This window comes from Struthio camelus, chromosome 3 (genome assembly GCF_040807025.1).
Source record: "Struthio camelus isolate bStrCam1 chromosome 3, bStrCam1.hap1, whole genome shotgun sequence".
NCBI classification, from domain to species: Eukaryota; Metazoa; Chordata; class Aves; order Struthioniformes; family Struthionidae; genus Struthio; species Struthio camelus.
In genome coordinates this window covers 98,778,607-98,798,077 of record NC_090944.1, presented here as the reverse complement: position 1 = coordinate 98,798,077, position 19,471 = coordinate 98,778,607, and the positions used below count along the sequence as shown (strand labels likewise).

General features: G+C 41.8%; 1 protein-coding gene across 7 annotated transcripts; it reads right to left on the bottom strand.

Annotated features, from left to right (window-relative positions):
• Positions 1–11,588: 11,588 nt before the first annotated feature.
• Positions 11,589–19,061, bottom strand: ZBTB18 (zinc finger and BTB domain containing 18). 7 transcript variants are annotated; one of them, XM_068939308.1, is made up of 4 exons: positions 18,921–19,026; positions 18,147–18,294; positions 17,209–17,292; positions 11,589–15,145 (listed from the first exon to the last, which is right to left on the bottom strand). In XM_068939308.1, exons 3-4 carry the CDS (start codon positions 17,219–17,221, stop codon positions 13,563–13,565), a joined length of 1,596 nt encoding a protein of 531 aa, XP_068795409.1. In that variant the 5' UTR covers positions 17,222–17,292; positions 18,147–18,294; positions 18,921–19,026; the 3' UTR covers positions 11,589–13,562. The 7 variants fall into 7 exon arrangements, with proteins under 7 accessions (XP_068795409.1, XP_068795410.1, XP_068795412.1 ...); XM_068939309.1 differs by lacking the exon at positions 18,147–18,294 and having other exon boundaries at positions 18,921–19,031; XM_068939311.1 differs by lacking the exon at positions 17,209–17,292.
• Between the last annotated feature and the right edge of the window lie 410 nt (positions 19,062–19,471).

Sequence of the window (19,471 nt, the reverse complement as noted above, 5' to 3'; positions counted from 1 at the left end):
TAATTTTGTTTTTGCACTCCCGATTGACGTATTTGTATTGAAAAGTTTTGCTAGCACAGACCGGGCCAATGCATCCCAGAACCTTATGCACGAGGGACAATAGGCAATCCAGGCCTCACAGACTATTTAAGAATAAACTCCAGACTGTGAGCTGCTCAGACATCTTGGTTGTCGACTGCATATAGGTGCCATCCTAAAACTGTGAAACTGAATACCCTTAATTTAAAAATTCATGCCCAGATCTGTGCTTTGCCCTTCATCCTTGCATTTACAGAAGGCTAAATCAAGATCCCAGATTTTACATCCAAACGCTGAAATGTTCACAATTCAGATTCCTGCGAAGGCTTACAGACAGGCACATTTTAAAACCACATTGTATAAACTGTTTATGTGCTAAAGGAAACCCAGTGATTTTTCTAATGACAATGGAATTGTTCTCCCCTCGGATAGCTCAAAGAATTCCTGCAATAATAACAAAGAAACCCTCCCTTCGCAATTTGCTTTGGGTGCATGGCAAGATTAAAGAACATCAAGCCCAGCAATGATTTTTCAGAACACCTAAGTACCTTAAAAAGATGCTCATTATCAAAAGTGACGCCTCTTCTCTCATCGTAGTGCCACTGTTAGGCGAGATTCATTTTTTTTCGCAAACCCTTGCAGATAGTAAAACAGTACTTCAGGCTTCTGGGAAGTCCAGTGGCAGCGCAGGGCAGGAGGAGGAGGAGGAGGAGGAGGGCTGCGGCGAGCCGGCCGCCACCGCGGCCACGCGGCCGGCCTGGGGACGAGGGAAGGGGAGGCCGGCTCGCGCCACGCTGGGTCCCGCGCTCCCCGGCGGGCACCTCTCCGCTCCCCGGGCACCGCTGCCGGCTGCCTCCCTGCGGGCCAGGGCGGCTGGGGCCGCGCAGCGACCCGGCGTGGGGGCACCCCGCGCGGGGGAAATGCGGGAACGGCCCGTCTTGGCGGTCATCCTCCGTTAGGGATAATTAGTCCCCAAGGCCAAAAGGGCACCAGGGAAGTTGTTATTAGCAGCACCCCAAGGCCGCTCACATCACCTATGAGCATATTCCTGACCCGGCCAAATTTCCGCCGATCCCCTGTGCTTACCTACCTTGCCCTTAGGCTGGCATCCGGCTTCCTCCAGAGTCAAAGACACAACTATTGGGGTCCCAGAGCTTAAATAAATTGGTAGGTGGCCATCAGCAGATACGATCCATAAGAAAGGGACTTCAGAAAAGGATTTTAGCCCATTCTATTGGTTTTCTTGGCTTCGACGTAACGAGGGTAATAATTTATTGGTGGTTTCTATTTCACTTTGAAATACTAAAGTATAACATATGCATCCACTATGTATGCTTGAAAATTCTGGGAACTCCTTAAACCTTGCAGTTTTAATCCTGTTATGTGGTTTATATTGTAACTGATTGCTAGTCAGAGATGAAAATTTCACAGATCTCTTAAAAGAACGAATCTTTCTAATCAGCTCACTTAGCTAGCAAAAACAATACATGTCCTTTCTCTAAATCAGTATTTCATAGCGCTGTGCAGGTTCCAGTTACTGTGGAAGTCAGTTACCCTCCAAAAAAAAAAAAAAAGTCAACAATTAATCCGAAGCTAAATTAGTGACATGATTGTTTCGCATTGCATTCCACTTAAATGCATATGTTTACAATATCCTTTAATAATAATTATTATTAAACATAGTAAAATACTTCCAAACTTGGCTCATAGCATAATTGTACTTCTAGTGGAAAAAAAATTATCTGAAGCCTTGTCAATATGCCACTTCCTCCTCCCCCATCTTTTAACAGAAGCAGCCTCCAGTGAAATAATCCAAGCTGTGTTCAAGAAGTTGGCAAGTGGGTCCAATTAAATGTGGTTTTAGTGTATTCTGGCATTTGCATATCTAGTTTGCCAAGAAGTAATGTTTTAGGGGGAAAAAAAACACCATCAAAAAAAACACAAAAAACCCTGCATCGGTCCAGACAAGAGACTGGATGGTGTGATGCATCACAGAACTTTGTCCCGTGAATCATACAGATTTTTAAGGAAATTTTAATTTTCGTCTCAGCTGTTGCCCCTCTTTTGGTTGACAGGCTTTACAATAATCTGTATTTTTATAACTGCGGTTATAAAAGAAAACATACAGAGTGCAGATTAGAAAACTAATGCAATGAAACAAAAATCAGCTTTAATTTTCTGTGAATCATTAAAAACTTAAATCAAAATGACCTTTGTTTCACAGAAATATTTAATGTCTTAGCTGAGCCATTCCTCAGTTAAACAGTGATTAAATAAAACAGTCCATCAAAATAACGCCTGTTCACTAGGACGCAGAATTGTAAAGGCAATTGTTGTTAGAGAATGATCATTTACCGCTACTGACAGCAGTGAAATTTTTTTTGCAGTTCCTTCCCCTCCTCTCGTTATAGTAATTGTAATAACTGTGCTGATATCTTAGCGTCGTTTTTGCCTTTTGACTGTCTGCTGTCTTCTGCCATCTGACACGCACGGACCTGGCATCCCAGATGCCTGGGCCGCACCGTGGTCATCTTTTGTGGAGCGAGAGCAGAGGGCCAAGGATGCAGCTTTTCACCTTGTTTGCCCTGCAAACAGCAAGGACGGAAACACTGCTAGAGGAAGGATGCATGAAAAGAAAAAACCCAAAACCAAAAAAAAAAAAAAACCACCCTAATCCTCCGCGATGCTAAGTGTAAAATTATGTTTCATGTATATTGACCAGCCCTTCCACTCATTTATTGCAAAGCCAGGACGACCTCCCTACCGAAGAATGAGAGTTAATTAATAAAATTACGCAGAATGTGGTTATATGGAATCTTTAAAGCCTTTATCAGATTGCCAGTCCATTAGCAAGACTGCATTCTCAGTAAACTCCCCGCTCCAATATGTGCAACAGAGCAGTTAATTTCTTTTGGACTCAGTCTATGGCACCAAGCTGGGTTTTTTTTTTTTTTTTTTTACGTCTTTATCCAAACAAACTATTAAATAATCAACAAATAAGAATATTTAACCAAAAATAATGAGAGGAACGATCGTTCTCCTAAAAAATATAAATTAAAGCTATCCAGTCACAAAAGAAACTTGAGTCATCCATTAAAGCAACAAAGGAAAAGGAAAAAATAGATTGCAGTTCTGATGCGTTTGGGAAGTTTGTCGCCTCACAAACGTGCGTGATCCAAGACCCATAGTGGATGGACGGTTGGAGCCTGAAAATGGTCAGAAACCGTCACCAGGGAGTTTCCAGAACTATTAAGAGTGTTGAGGGGGGGGGAGGGAAAAAAAGATTTATTCCTCTCCGACCAGTTTGCGCTTGAAGCCCTCGCTTTTGGAGCGAGACGTGCCATTTAGGTCGCTTTTGCTGAGGAGCGGGCGGAGGGGCCCGGAGCGCCCGGCCCACGTGCCGCTCCGCGGACGCCGAAGCGCGGGCCGGGCACCCTGAACGGCGGCGGCAGCCGGCAGCGGGAAAAGCTCCGGCGAAAAATAGGTCAGGCCGTTCCCTCGGCTCCTCTTCAGGCAAGGCAAAACTTCCCGTAAAGCTGTTTTAAGCCGGGGGGGGGGGGGGCTTGTGGCGGTTCCTTGGAATTATTTTGGGGGGAATTCAGCTCCGCCGCCGCCTGCAGAAGTTCCCAGGCGGCTCGGGAGGGAGGCGCAGGCCCGAAGCCTCGGCCGCGGGGCGTCCGGCCAGCCGTGCCGCCACGCTGCCGGCTGCGCCTTCCTCTGCTCCGAACGTGAGCTACCCTTCCCGTTTGGTCACGGTTTACCAAAATATATGAAACTCTTTAATGCCCGTAATACGGAGATACGGGAACACGCGCGTGATTTGCCCCCCCCCCCTTCTTTTTCTAAAAAAATGGCATGGACGCACAAAAAAAAGTTTTTTACAAGCAGTCACTGAAGACACAGGCAAGTATCTAGGGAGAATTAGTGGTGGGAAGAACACTTCTTTAATCCACTTAATTTCTGCCTAGAGCCCAGGTAGGAGCTTTTATTTGAGCACACGCTTCTGATGTTACCTAGAGGACTTTAAAATTGTTTCCTGTCACCTACAACCAACTGCTAAAGAGTATGTCCAGCTCCGCTCAGCTGACAGGAGAAAGGTTTGGAGCCGAGCACTGTATCAGGCATCGAACATAGTACACGAAGGGTCTAGGGACGTCGCACAAAAGATGTGGTGAAAACACTCGGAAATATCAAATCCTGCATCTAGCCCCCAGAAAAACCCAGCTTTCCCTTCAATTTTTGCCACCCTTCCTTGAAAACTCCCAGTGGCTTGGTGCGCCCCACGCGTTTTCACCCAGCGCCGCCGGCCAGGCACCCCGTGCCCGTGGCTGCCCTCCGGCAGCGGCAGGCTCGCGCAGGGGCCACGGGGTCTCGCACAGGCCCGGGAAGGAGACCGCAAGTGCAGATGCCAAAACTTCTGTTGTCTGTAAGACGATGGGAATGATGCTTTCCTTTCTTTGTTCCAATGTGCCCCCCCCCCCCAAAAAAAACAAAAAAAAAAAACAAAAAAAAAGAAAAGCCTTTGAGGTGAATTAAAAATGCTTAATCTCCCATGGCCGAACCAGAAGTGAGGATCAGAAAGTTACAGTGGTATATTGCTTCCTTCCAAAGAGCAAGCAGAAAAAAGAAAAATCCTTATAATGCTTTTCTTCCTTTAGCAAGAATCAAAGTGGTGTAGAAAAGAGGCTTTATACCTCCTCTTCCCATATCCTGATTAATGGGCTCTGTCTTTCAACATGTGCTTTCCTTTAAACCTAATTTTTCTGTAATTTCCTTCATTCTTTTAACAATGTGCTTATCCTTCTCCTAAAAAAAAAGCCATTATTTACAGATGTTCCCTCTCTTCTCTCCACATTTGGGTCCATAACACAGACCTCCTTGGTCTAAGTAAAAGGAGATGAGATAGTTTCAAAAGGCGAACACCGATATTAAATTTTAGCAATACATGGTAAGCTGATGTCTTTGTAAATCATTTTTTCTGCTCCAGACTTTGGCATGACATATTTATACCCTGATTTGAAAGTAACAATAGCTCCCCAAAGGAGCTGAGTATTTCTGAAAGAAAAAGCTTGCTGTTAATTCAGGCGGGTTTGGAACTAAGGAAGCTGGCTTATCCATGAGCGTTTGTAGGAGCTATCAAAGATTGTTGTTAAAAAAAAAAAAGGTATTAAATGGTAGTGCCTTCGTGTGGGGGAGCCCTGAATCTGAAGAGCGTCAGTCTAAAATAGACGACTAACATTAGGAAGAGCGCTAGTCATCTACTCTGCGTCTTGTTAGTGACTCACATGTAGTTCAAATCAGGTAGGTCCCAAATCTCATCATTTCCTCTTGCATTCCATGAAGGGTGGTGGTGGGAATAGACCATTAAATTTTCTGCATTTTAAAAAAATTCCTAATGTTCGCAATACAGCCCCTAGCTATTCAACTCCAGACTGTTGAGTGGCACAATTTGTTCAGAGTATAACATTTTAAAATCAGCTTATATTATCAAGTATTTGTATAGCTTACAAATCCTTCATGTCTGGGGAGGATAGGGAATACTTACATCTCCATTGTTTGCTGAGAAAGTGTGAGTATAGTTATTTTAATTCGGTATTTCAATCACTCTGCATTATCCAATTTCTTTCTGGAAGAAGTGCTACAGTCATTTTAAATCACTCCAGAAGAAGCATGCCTACAAACCTGCTGTCATTTTGTGATTAAAGTATTTTTTGCGGCAAGATGCTCACCTCTAGAATGCATATTGGTAAAAGAGTAATGAGTCTTTCAGGTTATACACGTTAACGGCTACAGTGCTTGCCTTGTATCATCACCCAGATCAAACACAAACACGTTGGAACATGGATATGGCTGTGCAGTATATTCTCCATTATGCAGGAATTCCATCTTTTCCTCCAAACTACAAACTTTGTGTTGTATATTAATAAGACATAAAAGAGTACATTAAAATGAGCATTCTGTTAAAAAAAAAAAAGATGCCTCAATTTACTCTCATTTTTAACTACTGCTTATGGGCTTTAAGAGGTCTCCTTGCAGACATTTTAAAACTCACGGGTTTCTTCATGCAAATTTAGGTTAAGAATAACAACTTTTATACCTAAAATAGTGCTTTATGCCATTCTTGTCCTCACTTTTTATTTTTTTTTCCTCCGTAAGTCTTTTTCAATCTTTACCAAAAAATACGTTTTGCAGGGTTTCTGTTATTCCACACTGAACTGGGTAAAACCAAACTTTGCATTCAACTTGCCTCTCCGGAGCCTTTTCCTTTAGGTGCAGAGCATAAGTATTGAAAAGACCTTGGAAGTAACCTGCAATGAGTCATCCAGCTCTTGCAGAGGTATGTTGGTCTATCAACAGGATGCTGAGTATTAATGTTGCCTTAAATTATATCCTCAAAATTAACAGAGATGTGTGACTTTCTATTTCTCAGAAAATTAAGATTTGTCTAGTTAGTCTCACCTGGCTAAGACACAGTTCTTTGTTACAATTTAGTCATTTAGTCATTCGAAATATTGAGATATTGATATTTATAGGTTTTTCAAACTGTCATATATAAATCCCAAAATTATCTACAAACAGAAATCAGATTCTGCATACATGGTGCCAGTCAGACTATTTTAAAAAGAGAGACTAGCTACAAAGATATAGACCTGAAAGCTATGGCCTATGAAAATAGGAAATGTTTCATTAAGATTTAAACTATATTTCATCTTGGTATGATTTTCCAAAATTATCTCAACATGAATCCTCACTAAGTGTGAGTACGTGGCAAATGCAGTTGAACATAAATCATATCTTAGATGATAAACCTCTATCAGTTTCAAGAGGTTTTATTTATAGATAAAGTATATTTTTACATTTGTAAAATGTATATTGGGATCACATCCAAAAGTTTATAAAGAGTACATTTAATACTAAAATTGAAGACAATTTGACAAGAGCCTAAAATGTAATATTTGAGATTAGTTTTTATTTTCTTAATGGCTGTAAATAAAACTTCAGTAAAATATATTTTCGGAAGGTTGTGAAAGAGATATTTAGATTCATATCTAGGTTTAAATCCAGATACGACATGTAACATGCCATATAGCTCTTTTCAGACAGTTAAGCCTTTTAATATACCTACTACAATATTGAAGCAGGAACATATTGCATTACCGGTTAAATCCTTTCGGTAGTCATGATATACATGTAACTTGCTCTCTAAATATTTTACTAATTTAAAGATGGTTTTCATGTACTGGATCGTAACGATTAAAGATGTACTGTGTCATTCCAGATCTGGCATGTTCTGTACATTTTATAAAAAAGCCTTCTTAGTGCTCAGATTAACTCTGATAACTGAAAGACTCACAAGCAGTAGTTACACAGTACAACGTCATTCTGGCTGCTACATATAAACACTAAAGACGTATTCCAAAACCTTTAAGGAATAACAGAGAATTTGATTTCAGTAATGTACACTTATTCCTAAATAAAAATTAGCAAGTTATTGTAACGTACTGCCTCACACACACACACACACACACACACACACACACACACACACACGTTCATACACAATATACATTTTAAAGTACAATGCTTCAGTTTAAGAAATACCAGAGCAACGTACATTAAAACTTCCTAAAAAATTACCACTAACTGTATTTTTCAATTAATCATTTATTTCCTGCAATCCCAAATCAGAATGAAATTTCAGCTCCAAGGCCAGACTCTGTACTCACTATCTTTTAGCTCCAAGCAAAGGCTTGTAAAATCTCAAAAACAAAAGCATATAATAGAAAAATTGGCCCAATGATTCTAGCTGCGGTACAAGAGAGGCACAAAGTCTGTCCAACCAAGGAAAATATTTTCACTCAGAAATGAGCACTTTTGGACTCCTGGGACAAATGGTTAATGCTAAGGAGTCATCAAGAATGAAAGTGCTGTAAATTCTGCATGAAGAGTATGGTGTGTTAGTGGAGTGCTTGTCTTAAACAGACAAATAACTCAAAGTAAGAAACTAAATGAAGCCAAAGCAACCTTAAAATTATAAGCATACAACCTACTCAGGTTCTACTTGTCTAAAAAATTAGGTAATCCGAGAAATTCCAACTTTAGTCAAAGACTCCTAGTGAAACATAGGTTACCTTTGAAAGAACTTTTTTTTGGAAAGCCTTGTATCACCTGAAATCTCAATAGCGTTTGCCGTCATTGGCATAGTTAAGCCGACACCACCTTTTGTTTTATCGCTGCTTCGCTTTACAGGATGGCTAACAACTCCTCTCTGCCTTTGACAGGGATGGGGGTGCTTTGTGTTCTTTGCACAGGGAACATTCACATTTCATAACCAGTTAAAAGCAATGCTTCTTTTTTAGCCTACAAGAATAAAATGGATAATCTTCCTGAAAAAGGCATAATGTTTCATCAGTAAGACCCATTAACATGTTCAGCTGAATTTTATCACACTGGAATGAGCTCCTGGCTCTAGGTTTTAATATGCAGTGTTCTTCTTCCTATGACTATTTTAATTTGCCGACAAAAGATAACATTTCCACCTTCTGCCCGAAGGCATTCTTACAAACAGAATTATAAAAGAACTCCCCTATTACTGTGTAGAAAATAATTTTTATTATCAAATTCACTGTATTTAATGACATGATTAAACTATGACTGAAGTGCAACAAAAAATAAGCAAAAGACTTCTGAACCAAAATATGTTGAAAGAGCTCAGAACATTCATTTTTTGCTGTCTCCTCCTTTCAAAAATATGGAGCAGTTTGGTTAAAAGTCACAAATTTAAGTAAAAAAGGCTTAATGTTATTGTTAGACTTCTTTCATAAAAGTCCATACTCTCTGGAAATATTTTAGTTTCAATATCACACATGTACAAATAGTGTTAATAATTTAGAAGTTTGAGAATGCTGCCATGTAGGACTATATTATAAAGTTTTAAATTCAGTTTTCTAATTTTAGTGTATTTTTGCAGACTTGAAATATATTTCACTTTGTGCAATTTTGAAGGAATTTGCATTGCCTCAAAAGGAGAGGATACAGCACAGTAGTTTTCTCCCCTCCCAAGTTCTCCTCAACTACGAATGGCTGCAGCGTCAATCATAAAAAAGGGGGTCTCAGGCTTACATTTTAGAAAGTGTTCTAGAGAAATATATTTTAAAAGTTATGTCTGAAGTGTCCAACAAAAAGTTAAGAGTGTTTGATTATTGTAGAAGTCAGGTTTAATTACAAACAAATAAAAAGGCTTGACCCACTTCCGACAGGTCCCTTTATCAATTATCTGTACAAGTAAAGCAGAAAGTACAATTTGGCAGGAAAAGAAAAGCCTCGGTGTGCTTCCTGAGCAGGTGAACAGGCACAGCTGCTGGGATGAAGTAGCATGGGGGAAAGAGAATAATGCTGCTGTGCAAATTATTCTTTACTATTTAGGATTTGAAACAAGGTGAGTCAAAGTTTTGAAGGCATGTGCTATTTCAGCTTAGTGCTCAGCAGAAATATATGAAATTGTTTGGTATGCATTTTCTTGGAAAGGTAATGAAGATCCCTTCTGTTCATTGACCAGGAAGTTTTGTTTCAAACTCCTCACAAATTCTTCTTTAAACTTCACCATACATGCAAAGATCTTATTTAAGGTTAAGTAGACAACCTATCAAATACTACACCTGTTTCAAAATTATCTGCATTCAGATAATGCAGTAAGCTATCAGTATAAGCTTTCAGTATAAAGAAATCACTTACAATTAAAAAAAAAATTAAGCTATCAACTAGGAGTGGTTAAAAAATACCGAAATAAGATATTTAGCATATGCCCCGTGAGTCGTCAATGAGAAGTGTTCACAGTTAAAAAGTAATGACTATCAGCGGTTAGAGAAAGTCTTCTGAACCTATAAAGTTTACAGTCCCCATTCTCACAATTTGCAGTACTCCATAATGGCAGCATGAACCGTAAGGATCTTGTTACCGCAGTTCCCCAAGCCAAATAAAACATTCCCTCATGCTTCATTATCTAGGGACTATACTAAAAAAAAATATATATAGAGCTATTTAGGTATGCCAATACGTTAAATCTTACAGAGAGAAGCAACATACAGAAGTATGTTCATCTTTTTATTGAAGAAAAGCTTTGATAGCCACAAGCATGTGCTGCACATGTACCTACCAGCCAGCTAAAACCTCGAAACGAGAAGCGTAGTTTGAATTATTTTGTCATTAACGGCTAGGTTATGTTTTCTATTACCCCTCTGAAGAAGGTCTTCAAGTCTAGTTTTACTCTTGAAGCTACAGCTCTTTAAAATCTTGTCATTCAAGAACAAATGATAAATTTGTCTAGAGCAACATCTAAAGCTCATCAGCTGTACGGATTTCAGAACTACGATACTAACCTTTTCTCAATGTTATTGATACTTTAAATTGCCTAACAATACATAACATTCTATCATATGAAAGTCTGGATTATAGAAAAGATTTGCTGCTAGAAAAAGAGACAACTACATGGGTGAGGACACTAATGTTCACAAAAGGAAGGGTTCCCAAAACACCCGAAATAGCTCACTTCACGAGGAGAGGGGGGAAAAAAAAAGGCAAATGTTCTTTGCAAATTGTTATTAAAAAAGATAGTGAGAAAAATCATTTTACCTAAGTACAAATTACTTTAGACGTAGAAAGATAAGCAATATACCATTAGATGATGAGATTCACTCGCTTGGTCAAGGTACAATTGACATCGTACCTACTCAGATGACAAAGGTAATGAAATGTTTAAATTAAGATTTTTTTTCATTCAAATTCCTACTGCTGTCTCTGTTCCAGACTTCTAATTTAGCTCTACTTTTATATTCCCATTGGGCTTTGCAGTACTAGTTCTGTTCCTAGGATAGTACAGTTTTGAAAAAAGAATTCTGGGTATATTCTGCAACAAACATCTAAAATACGTCTTTTTCAAAGGTTTCACTGACTTTTTTTTTTTTTTTTTTGAAGAGTTTAGTCCATAAGAGTGAGAAATACTCAAATAGATGTAGGATTATTCTTATTTTCTTTTGCTATCCAAATAGCAATTGATGCATTGCCGATATTTTGGACATTTGGACTGCCTGCTTGCTCTGTAGCCTAGAATGCCAGTCTTACCCGACCAGTACTTCAAATTAAGTTGTTCCCTTCTGCTCTAATTTTCTGATAGAAACTGAACACAAAAGAGTGAACCTGACACATCTACTTGGGATGAAACTAAATGCCGAAAAAAAGAACATTGTGTCTTTATATATAGGTATTTGCTTAGTATTAAAATTTCTGGAATTTGATAGATGGCTTCTGCAAAAACCTTTGAAAAAAAATTCCCTCTAGAGAATGATAGAGAGCTACACACACAGAAATGCTTTCAAAACACAAGCATTTAATTTTTTTTAAGTGTTAAGTGAGATGTAAATATGTACGTTAGCAACAAAGTGCTCAAAAGCATACTGAAAACATATTCCATACACAGTTAGCAATAGAAGTCTGTACAAAAGTAATAAAGTTACACATTATAAAAAATACTCCGTAACTATAATTTAAAAGAGGGAAAAAAGACAAGGGAATTGATTTCTCAGTTCATATAATTTATTGCAGTTAGCACACAGTTTAAAAATTCACCAACACACCAATAGTACAAAACTAAACAGCATTATAAGTTATTCCCCCCTCAGGAAAATAAAACATACTATGATTGTCAAAGCTAGATGTCAGTCTAAGTTTTAGAACAAAAGAAGAATGTGAAACTAATAAAAGAAAAAAAGCAATCACTCACAAGGACCACAAAAAAATCCAAGAGAAAGTCCATTTTTCTCAGACACTGATTGTCTTCTCTAAATTAATAAAAGAATGTATTTTTAAAACCTAGAAACTATTCAAGTAACTAAAGATAACGCTCCAAGGCCATTTTCACAGCTTTTTTTTTTTGTTTTAAATGCCATTACAGCCAAATTAACACACATTTGACCAAATATTTCCAAAACAGTCCAGCAATACACAATGGAGTTTTCCATTCAGTATCTTAAGCACAAAAATAGGCTATGTTTACAGTAGTTAAGGCGATCAAATTTTAAACAAAAGCAGAAAAAAAAGGAAAAACAGCAAACGTTTTCCATGCTACTCCCATAGACCTTATTTGTAAGTGCAAGACAGGAAAACAAACACTGTGCAAAATGCTTTTGACCTGTGTGTTGGTCATTAAAACCACACGTCAGGCTGCAGTCTCTGCTGCTTGGATACACATAGTCCTCTACCCTCCCCCCCATCCCCCGTGTCAATCAAGGCTTTCCAGTCCTTTCAGCCTGGGGCTTTTTCAGTCCATAGAATCTTTTCAAGGGGGGAAAAAAGAATGACCTATTGTTGATTTGTGCAGCAGGAATCCTAAAAATGCTCATCTGGGTAAATGTATGCACCTAAAGTTTGAGCTGGCATGGGGTTTGTGCAATTAGAAGGTTTTCTTTTAATAAATGCACACTGCACATGCAAATCTTTAAGCCTGTTTGTAAACATTCATATTTTCCTTGTTATGTAGCTAAATTATCAACTCGTAGCTTAAGTTTTTCTCAACTTAAAAGACAGTGGGAAAGTAAATTTAAATTATATAAAATAAAAACAGTGCATTTATGTTCTTCGTAACACCAGTACTTTCAATGGTGTTTTTCCTAAGGAAATTAAATAATTTTAAACTCACTCATTAAAGTTATACAATGCAAACAAAGACAAAAATATACTGAAACTCATGCATTTCTGTAGCGTTAATATTTACTTTTCAAGACTCAACTAAGAGCATCAACACAACCTGCCAAGTTCTTTGATACCTCCCCCCGGCCCATGTAATCAATTACAGTATACAATAACAGTAATTCACATTTTTAAACACACAGTTCATCACTGCTGAAGCTGCAATATCCTTTTTCATCCCAAGCAAACCTTCACATAAGACAGAGTCCCAGTGATCCCAGTGTACTTTCAGGGTTTTTGTTTTATGTTTTTGTTTTTTTTCCAGTGGGAACTGTCAGAAATCCAGAAGTTGCCATAATAAGTTTTAAGTCAACCGCTTGTTTAAAAATAGATAATCCAGCATTTCAGAAATTTTCCATTTGGGTCTAAAAGCATTCAGGTTTCCAACAGCTAGAAAGGACTCATGCAATTTTAGAAATGTAAAGGAACTGATAAAATTGGGAGAGGATTTCTACATTCAGATTTTAAAGAAAAAAAAAAAATCTAGAGCTTTAAATAATGCAGTGTTTTGGGGAGAATAAAGCCATGTCAAAATTTTCGAATTTGAGATTCTTTGAAAGTAAAGTATTCACTGGCTTGTATTCCAAAAAGGGGGAAATATGCTCCGTAGCTTATTACTTTGCTGTATTACCTCTAAACTTCATTTTTATCAGAGTGCTAAATTAGTGAAATATTCATGCTGCCTTAAAGTGCAAAAACAAGCTAATAGCCAAACTTTCAGTTCAAGGAAACAAGATTGCTTTTAGACTGTACCACAACTATATAGATTTATATATATATTATTTATATATATAAAAATTTTATTTCCAAAGTTCTTGTGAGCTATCTTCTAAGGTCCAGTCTCTGACAGTAGGTAAGCTCAGTGCTTCGCTTTTGACAGACAATGAGTTCACCAACTCACAGTGAAACTTCCGAATGTGTCTGTAAAGGTCTCCGGACTGCGTGAACCTACGTTCACACCACTTACAAGCATGTGGCTTCTCCCGTGTGTGAACCACTGCATGGCGGCTCAGGTTGTGGGAGTACTGGAAGCTCTTCCCACACTGGGTGCAAGTGTAGGGCTTTTCACCTGAATGAGTCCTCTCATGACGTTTCAAGGTGTACATGCAAGAAAAAGTCTTACCACACAATGAGCAGGTTGGGACATTGACATCAGTAGCAGGCTTGCTGCGGATCCCGTCCTGCTCTCGAAAGTGCGTGCTTAAATGGATCTGCAGAATGTGGGGACTGGGAAAGACTTTGTTGCAGAGAGGACACATAAAAATTTGGCCAGCAGGGCTAAGTATGTTGGACACGTAAGGGAGCAAACTGCTGTCCATGTTTCCTTCCACCTGGACTCGCTCATTCTCTGGAGTTATCATTTCATCATCACTTGCCTTGTCCTCTCTATCTAGCTCCCTCAAGACCGAATCTTCCCTCATAGGAGCCAGATGGGCCGGCTCATACTGTACCCTGTTATTAGTGCTCACACTTTCTTTCACAGTGCTATGTTCCATATCATAGTCATTAGTGCCAACATCACTCTCATCACAGGAAGCCTCTTTCTCCACCTTCACCTGAACCAGGCTGCTTCTAAGCATGTCCTGCGAAGAGAAATAAGAACTGTTCAGATTTTCAACTCCTGAAAGGCTGGACTTGACAGACAGGTCCAGCACGCAGTCAACATCTGCTGAATCCCTCACGGAGGTGACAGACCTCTGGGACAAAGACTCTGTTGAGCTGCAGGGGCTGGCTACTGTTTTTCCAGCTGCTGTTGCGTGTGTCTCTGCCTCTCCGCCAGTCTGGGGAATGCCTGCTGAGTCTGAGGGCAATCTCATCCACATGTTCCCAGGCTCAGCCGCCAAGTCTCTTTTGCTAGGCAGGATGTTCAATTTTTCATCTTCTCCTTCATCTTCATCACTGGGTAAGTCTCCTGGCATGTGGCTGCTGCCATCGGAGAGGCTCTCCACTTTGTCTGAACAACTTGAGGCGTCTTCCTCCTTTTTTGTACTGTCTGCCTCCGTGGTTGCTTTCTCTTTCAGCTTCTTTTTGCAGACTTTGACAATGTCATACATGTGGAGATAACTGGCAGCTGCGAGGACGTCTTCAATGGGCAAGTCTTTGAACTGGAGTTTTCCTTCGTACATGAATTCAAGCAGGAGAGCGAAGGCTGGGGCTGTAACAATGTCGCTGTTCAGATGAACAATGTCCCTTTTGTCCAGCTGGTCCTTGTAAAAGAGGTGGAAATACATGCTGCATGAAGCCAGTACAGCTCTGTGTGCTCGGAACTGGGCATCTCCTACCAGAACAGTGCAATCACAAAGAAAACCCTGATGTCTCTGCTCACTCAGACACTGTAGCAAATGTCTACTGTGGTCAGGAAACTCCATACTGTCTTCATAACCTATAAGCAACGAGATTTTTAAAAATTAAATGTAGGTCAAAATAAGAGAACGGATGAATCCAAATTATTCCACTCTAAAAACATAGCATTTATAGTGACAGAATACTAACACAGCCACTATGCAAAGATTTTTTTAACACGTGCAATGGCAACTCTTTCCCCGACCAACCCTGAAGTTATGCCTTCCTTTTAGTGGCAAATAGGCTGCTCTAATAAGCGCTCAGCAACAATTGTAATTCTTTTAAGGTATCGCTGCTGTCCATTAAATCTGTTCAACAGTTATTTTTTCAGACAACTTCCTCCAGATTGTGCCCCTAAGAAGGCAGAACAAAAATTAAAAAAAAAAAAAACCACAAATTGTTAAATGCCACAAGTTTGCGAGATACTCATCGCAGAGGAAAAAAAAAAAATCAGACCATCAACATTGTAACAGGAGAGTTCAGTGCATGAAGATATATTAATATACCCAAATCTGAATGTCTGACATTCATAAAGAACATAAATAGACATGGAGAAATAATTTTGATCGATCGCAAAATGAAGGTTTTTAGAAATTTCGTTCATGATGTTTTCTGCTTCTATTAAGTACAATTTTAGGTTGTAAGTCTTCTCCATATTGTACAATAGAATAGAAATATTTTTACTAACACATAGAATTTATGAAAGAAAACTACGACTAAAATGCCAACAAATACTGCTTCCCCTATGCAGAAGGGCAGAGATTTCCCTCCCCTTCCACACCACTGAGAGTTTGCAGTACCAAACTTAAAAAAAAAAAAAAAAAAAGAGTGATTCAACATGACGGTTTGTGCATGTGTGCATATTTAAAGAGTATCCCGAGTACTGTTCTTACCCAAGTATTTTTCTATTCACCTTCCTTGATGATAAAAACTTCAAAGAAGTAGAGAAGTCAAAACTCAAACAGAAAGTAAAATCTCTTAAAAATCTCTCTGATCTGTTCTTCTGTGATTGATAGCAATGTTCTCCCAAACCATCTAAACAGACTGTGGATCTCTAGGTTGGCAGATATTATTGAAAAATACTCATCCCTCACAAGCCAAGATGAACTAAAACTTACAACATAACCCCTACTATATTCTGTAAAATACCACTGCTAGAGTAAAGCACGAAGATTTACAATACAATCACTTTAAGTGCCCCACAGCCAACATCAATCCTAATCCTTAAGAGGGCTAAAAATAAAGATTGGAGGGCAGCTCACAAGGTAGCTGTGATCAAATTAGGAGGCTGAAAGGACAGAGAGGGACGAAGAAGGAAGCTTATAAACATCTGATCCAGCTGACTGTGGCCATATGGCAGCTGCTGCCCAGATAAAGAGATTAAGAATAGAGGAGTGCGATTACAGCTGTCTGGCCAATTCAGGCAGCTCAAATCTACAAGTTCTAAATTAGTCGCAAATACAAAAACTCCTTCAAATAATTATTGTTATGCTGAAATAAAAGATTTCAAATACTACATGTGAGAAAGAAAAGAGGAAACCAGTCAAGCTATTCTCCTGGGTACAAAAGTTTTTAAACACATAACTGATTTCTATCTTTCAGAAGCATTACAGCTGTATGCTGCTATCGTTCTGGGCTGCTGGATATTTAACCACGAAGTTTAATGAAAGACTTCACAACAAACGCATTTGAGCTAGAATGATTCCTTTTTTAAAAGCACACTTTTGTATATTTCAATTAAAACCTCCTTGAAGTCATCTTAAAGATGCTATACAACAATATAAACCACAGCTATCATTAGGCTTGCCAGTAAATACCTTTCAGTTTTGGTCTCAGAAATTAAGAATGAACTTGCTCTCTCCACGTTGTAAAATAAGAAATTCTCACAATATGCATTAAAGTTAATTCTGACAACGTGCATAAGAACTGATACTCTCAAAACTATAGCCCAAGCCTTTTGACTAAGTCCACTTATCTATTTAATACTCAATTTCATATATTACCTCTAAACTTGGTTAGAAAAGTAATGTGATTTTTTCTGAAATTCAATAAACAACACACCAAAACAGAAATATGCTGTATCTAATCTATTGCTACTCCTACCTTTAGTACACATAAACCTGATTAAGTCCTTTCCTCTGAGTCTTGCTGGCTCCAGGTCTGTTAGATCGGTGGAAAAAAAGCAGACTAGGAGAGACAGATGCAAAGTGGAGATGATGTTAGAGAGGAATGAGATACCTTCTCCACACACAGATCTGCACACACTAACTCCCTGTCTGTGTGTTAGAATAAAAGGCTGAGGGATGGCAGGCTGTCAGCTGCTCTGACATCATGTTCAGATGGAAATGCTACCTCCAGCTGTGCTCCTTTTAATGCCATATGCTACTCCTCTACACTCCTGCCACCAGCTTTTTCTTAGGAGAACTTTTCTCTTCTGTTAGTATAAACAAAATACTTCAAAGTCTCTTTTTTTCAAACTTTCTAACAGGGAAAAAAAAAAAAGAAAATCCTAAACATATGGGGCTCTACTGTATTTGCAGCATAGCAACACTTCTGCCTTAAGTTGGAGGACTGCTTTATATATTGACAGCATACTCAAGCCACGAGGTTATCCAAGAAATCCATACCAATTCATTTTTACTGAGCCCAGAGGTTCAGTTAAAAAAAATAAGAATTAACCAAACCTATTTACTGAACTTACAGCCAACCACTTCAGTGTCAGTCCTCTCGATTTCAACAGTTATACGGCATAAATGCTACTGAGCCTTCAAAGTATATTTTACAAAAAAAAAAAAAAAAAAGCTGTTAAGCTGTTAATGTTGCTGAGGTGTCATTTTAAACGCTTAGTCTCTACTCATAAATCACTTTTTCGACACAGTTGCTTGGACTGCCATTTATTTTACTGTTCCGATGCCCAAACGCTAAAGCTGGACCTCTTGTTGGTTATAACCAAGTCGTACAGCCATTATTTTCCTCCAGAGAGCCAAGCGGAGCAAAAGGGAGCGGGAGCGCTGCACAACCCAACGCAGTGCCTTTGGTACCTGCAAGCCTCCCCAGGCCGGGGGAAACAAGGGCCTCCCTGCCCGTCTGCCCCGCTCTCCCCACGCCTTCCCGCAGGGCGCTCGGCGCCGCTCCGCCGGCTGGCGCGCACCGCCTCAAGCCGTTCCGACCAAACTTCTGGAGTTTCACCTTCACGTGGGGGGGGGGGGGGGAGGGAAAGGGTGACAAAACGGCACCCCGCCACCCGAGCCCGGCCGCGCTCGGCGCTGCCCTGCCCGGCCCGACGTCTGCCACCCTCAAACGCCCGCGCCCCTCCGCCAGCCGCCGCGCCGTCCCCCCCGCCCCGCCGCCGCCGCGGTGCCCGGGGCGCGGAGGGGAGGTGGTGGAGCAGGAGGGGGGGGGGGCGTCAGCGGGGAGCAAGTTCCCGGCGGGCCCTGCCCGCCGCCTCGGCGCTCCGCATCCCCGCCGCCGGCTCCAACTTTCCGCCGGCGCCGGGACCGGCGGCACCGCTGCCCGCCGGGCGCCAGGCCGGGCCGGGTCGGGCCGGGCCGGAGCGGCGGCAGCGCCGCGGGGAGGAAGCGGTTGCTCAGCGCGCAGGAAAAGCCGCCCCGGGTCACGGCGGCAACAAAAGGAAAAAGTAACCCGGGACCCGCCGGTGCCGCCCGCCCGGGGAAGGGCTGCTCCCGCCCCCGCCCTCCGCTCTGCTCTCCAGCGGCTGCGCCCACCCCCGCCCGCCCCGCGGAGCCGCCCCGGCCCCGGCGCGGCCCGGCGCGGCCCGGCCCGGCGGGGGTGGGGATGGGGGCAGCGGCACTCACACTCCGCAGCGGCCCGAAGTCCCCGCGCCGCCGCCGCCGCCCGCCGGCTCCTCTTCACTCACTTGCCGCTCCGGGATCGTGCCTCGCCCCCCTCCCTCCCCCCCCGGGCCCGCTGGCCGCCGCCGCCCCCCCACCCCCCCCGTCCTCCCTCCCGGCCGGCAGCTGAGGAGCGAGCGGGGCAGCCGGCGGCGCGAATCGGGCCCCGCGCTCAACGGCTCCCCATGGCACCCAACGGCCGGCGGCGGCGCGGAGCCCGGGGCCGGGCGGCCGGGCGCGGGGGGAGGGGCGGGGGCCGGGGCGGGGGCGGGGCGGGCCGGGGCGGGGGCGCCCGGCGCCCGCAGCACAGGCGCGCGCGCGGCGGCGGCGGCGGCACAGACGGGCCCGGGCTGCGGCAGCCAGATGTTCGCCCCCTCCCCCTCCCCTCTCCCCGCTTCGGACTCCGCTCCCTGACTGACAGCTCGGCCCGCCCCTTTGGCTTCCGCCGCCAACCAGAGCGGCGGCCCGCCGCTGACTGACAGCCCCAACCGCTCGCTGAGTGGAGGAGGGAGTCC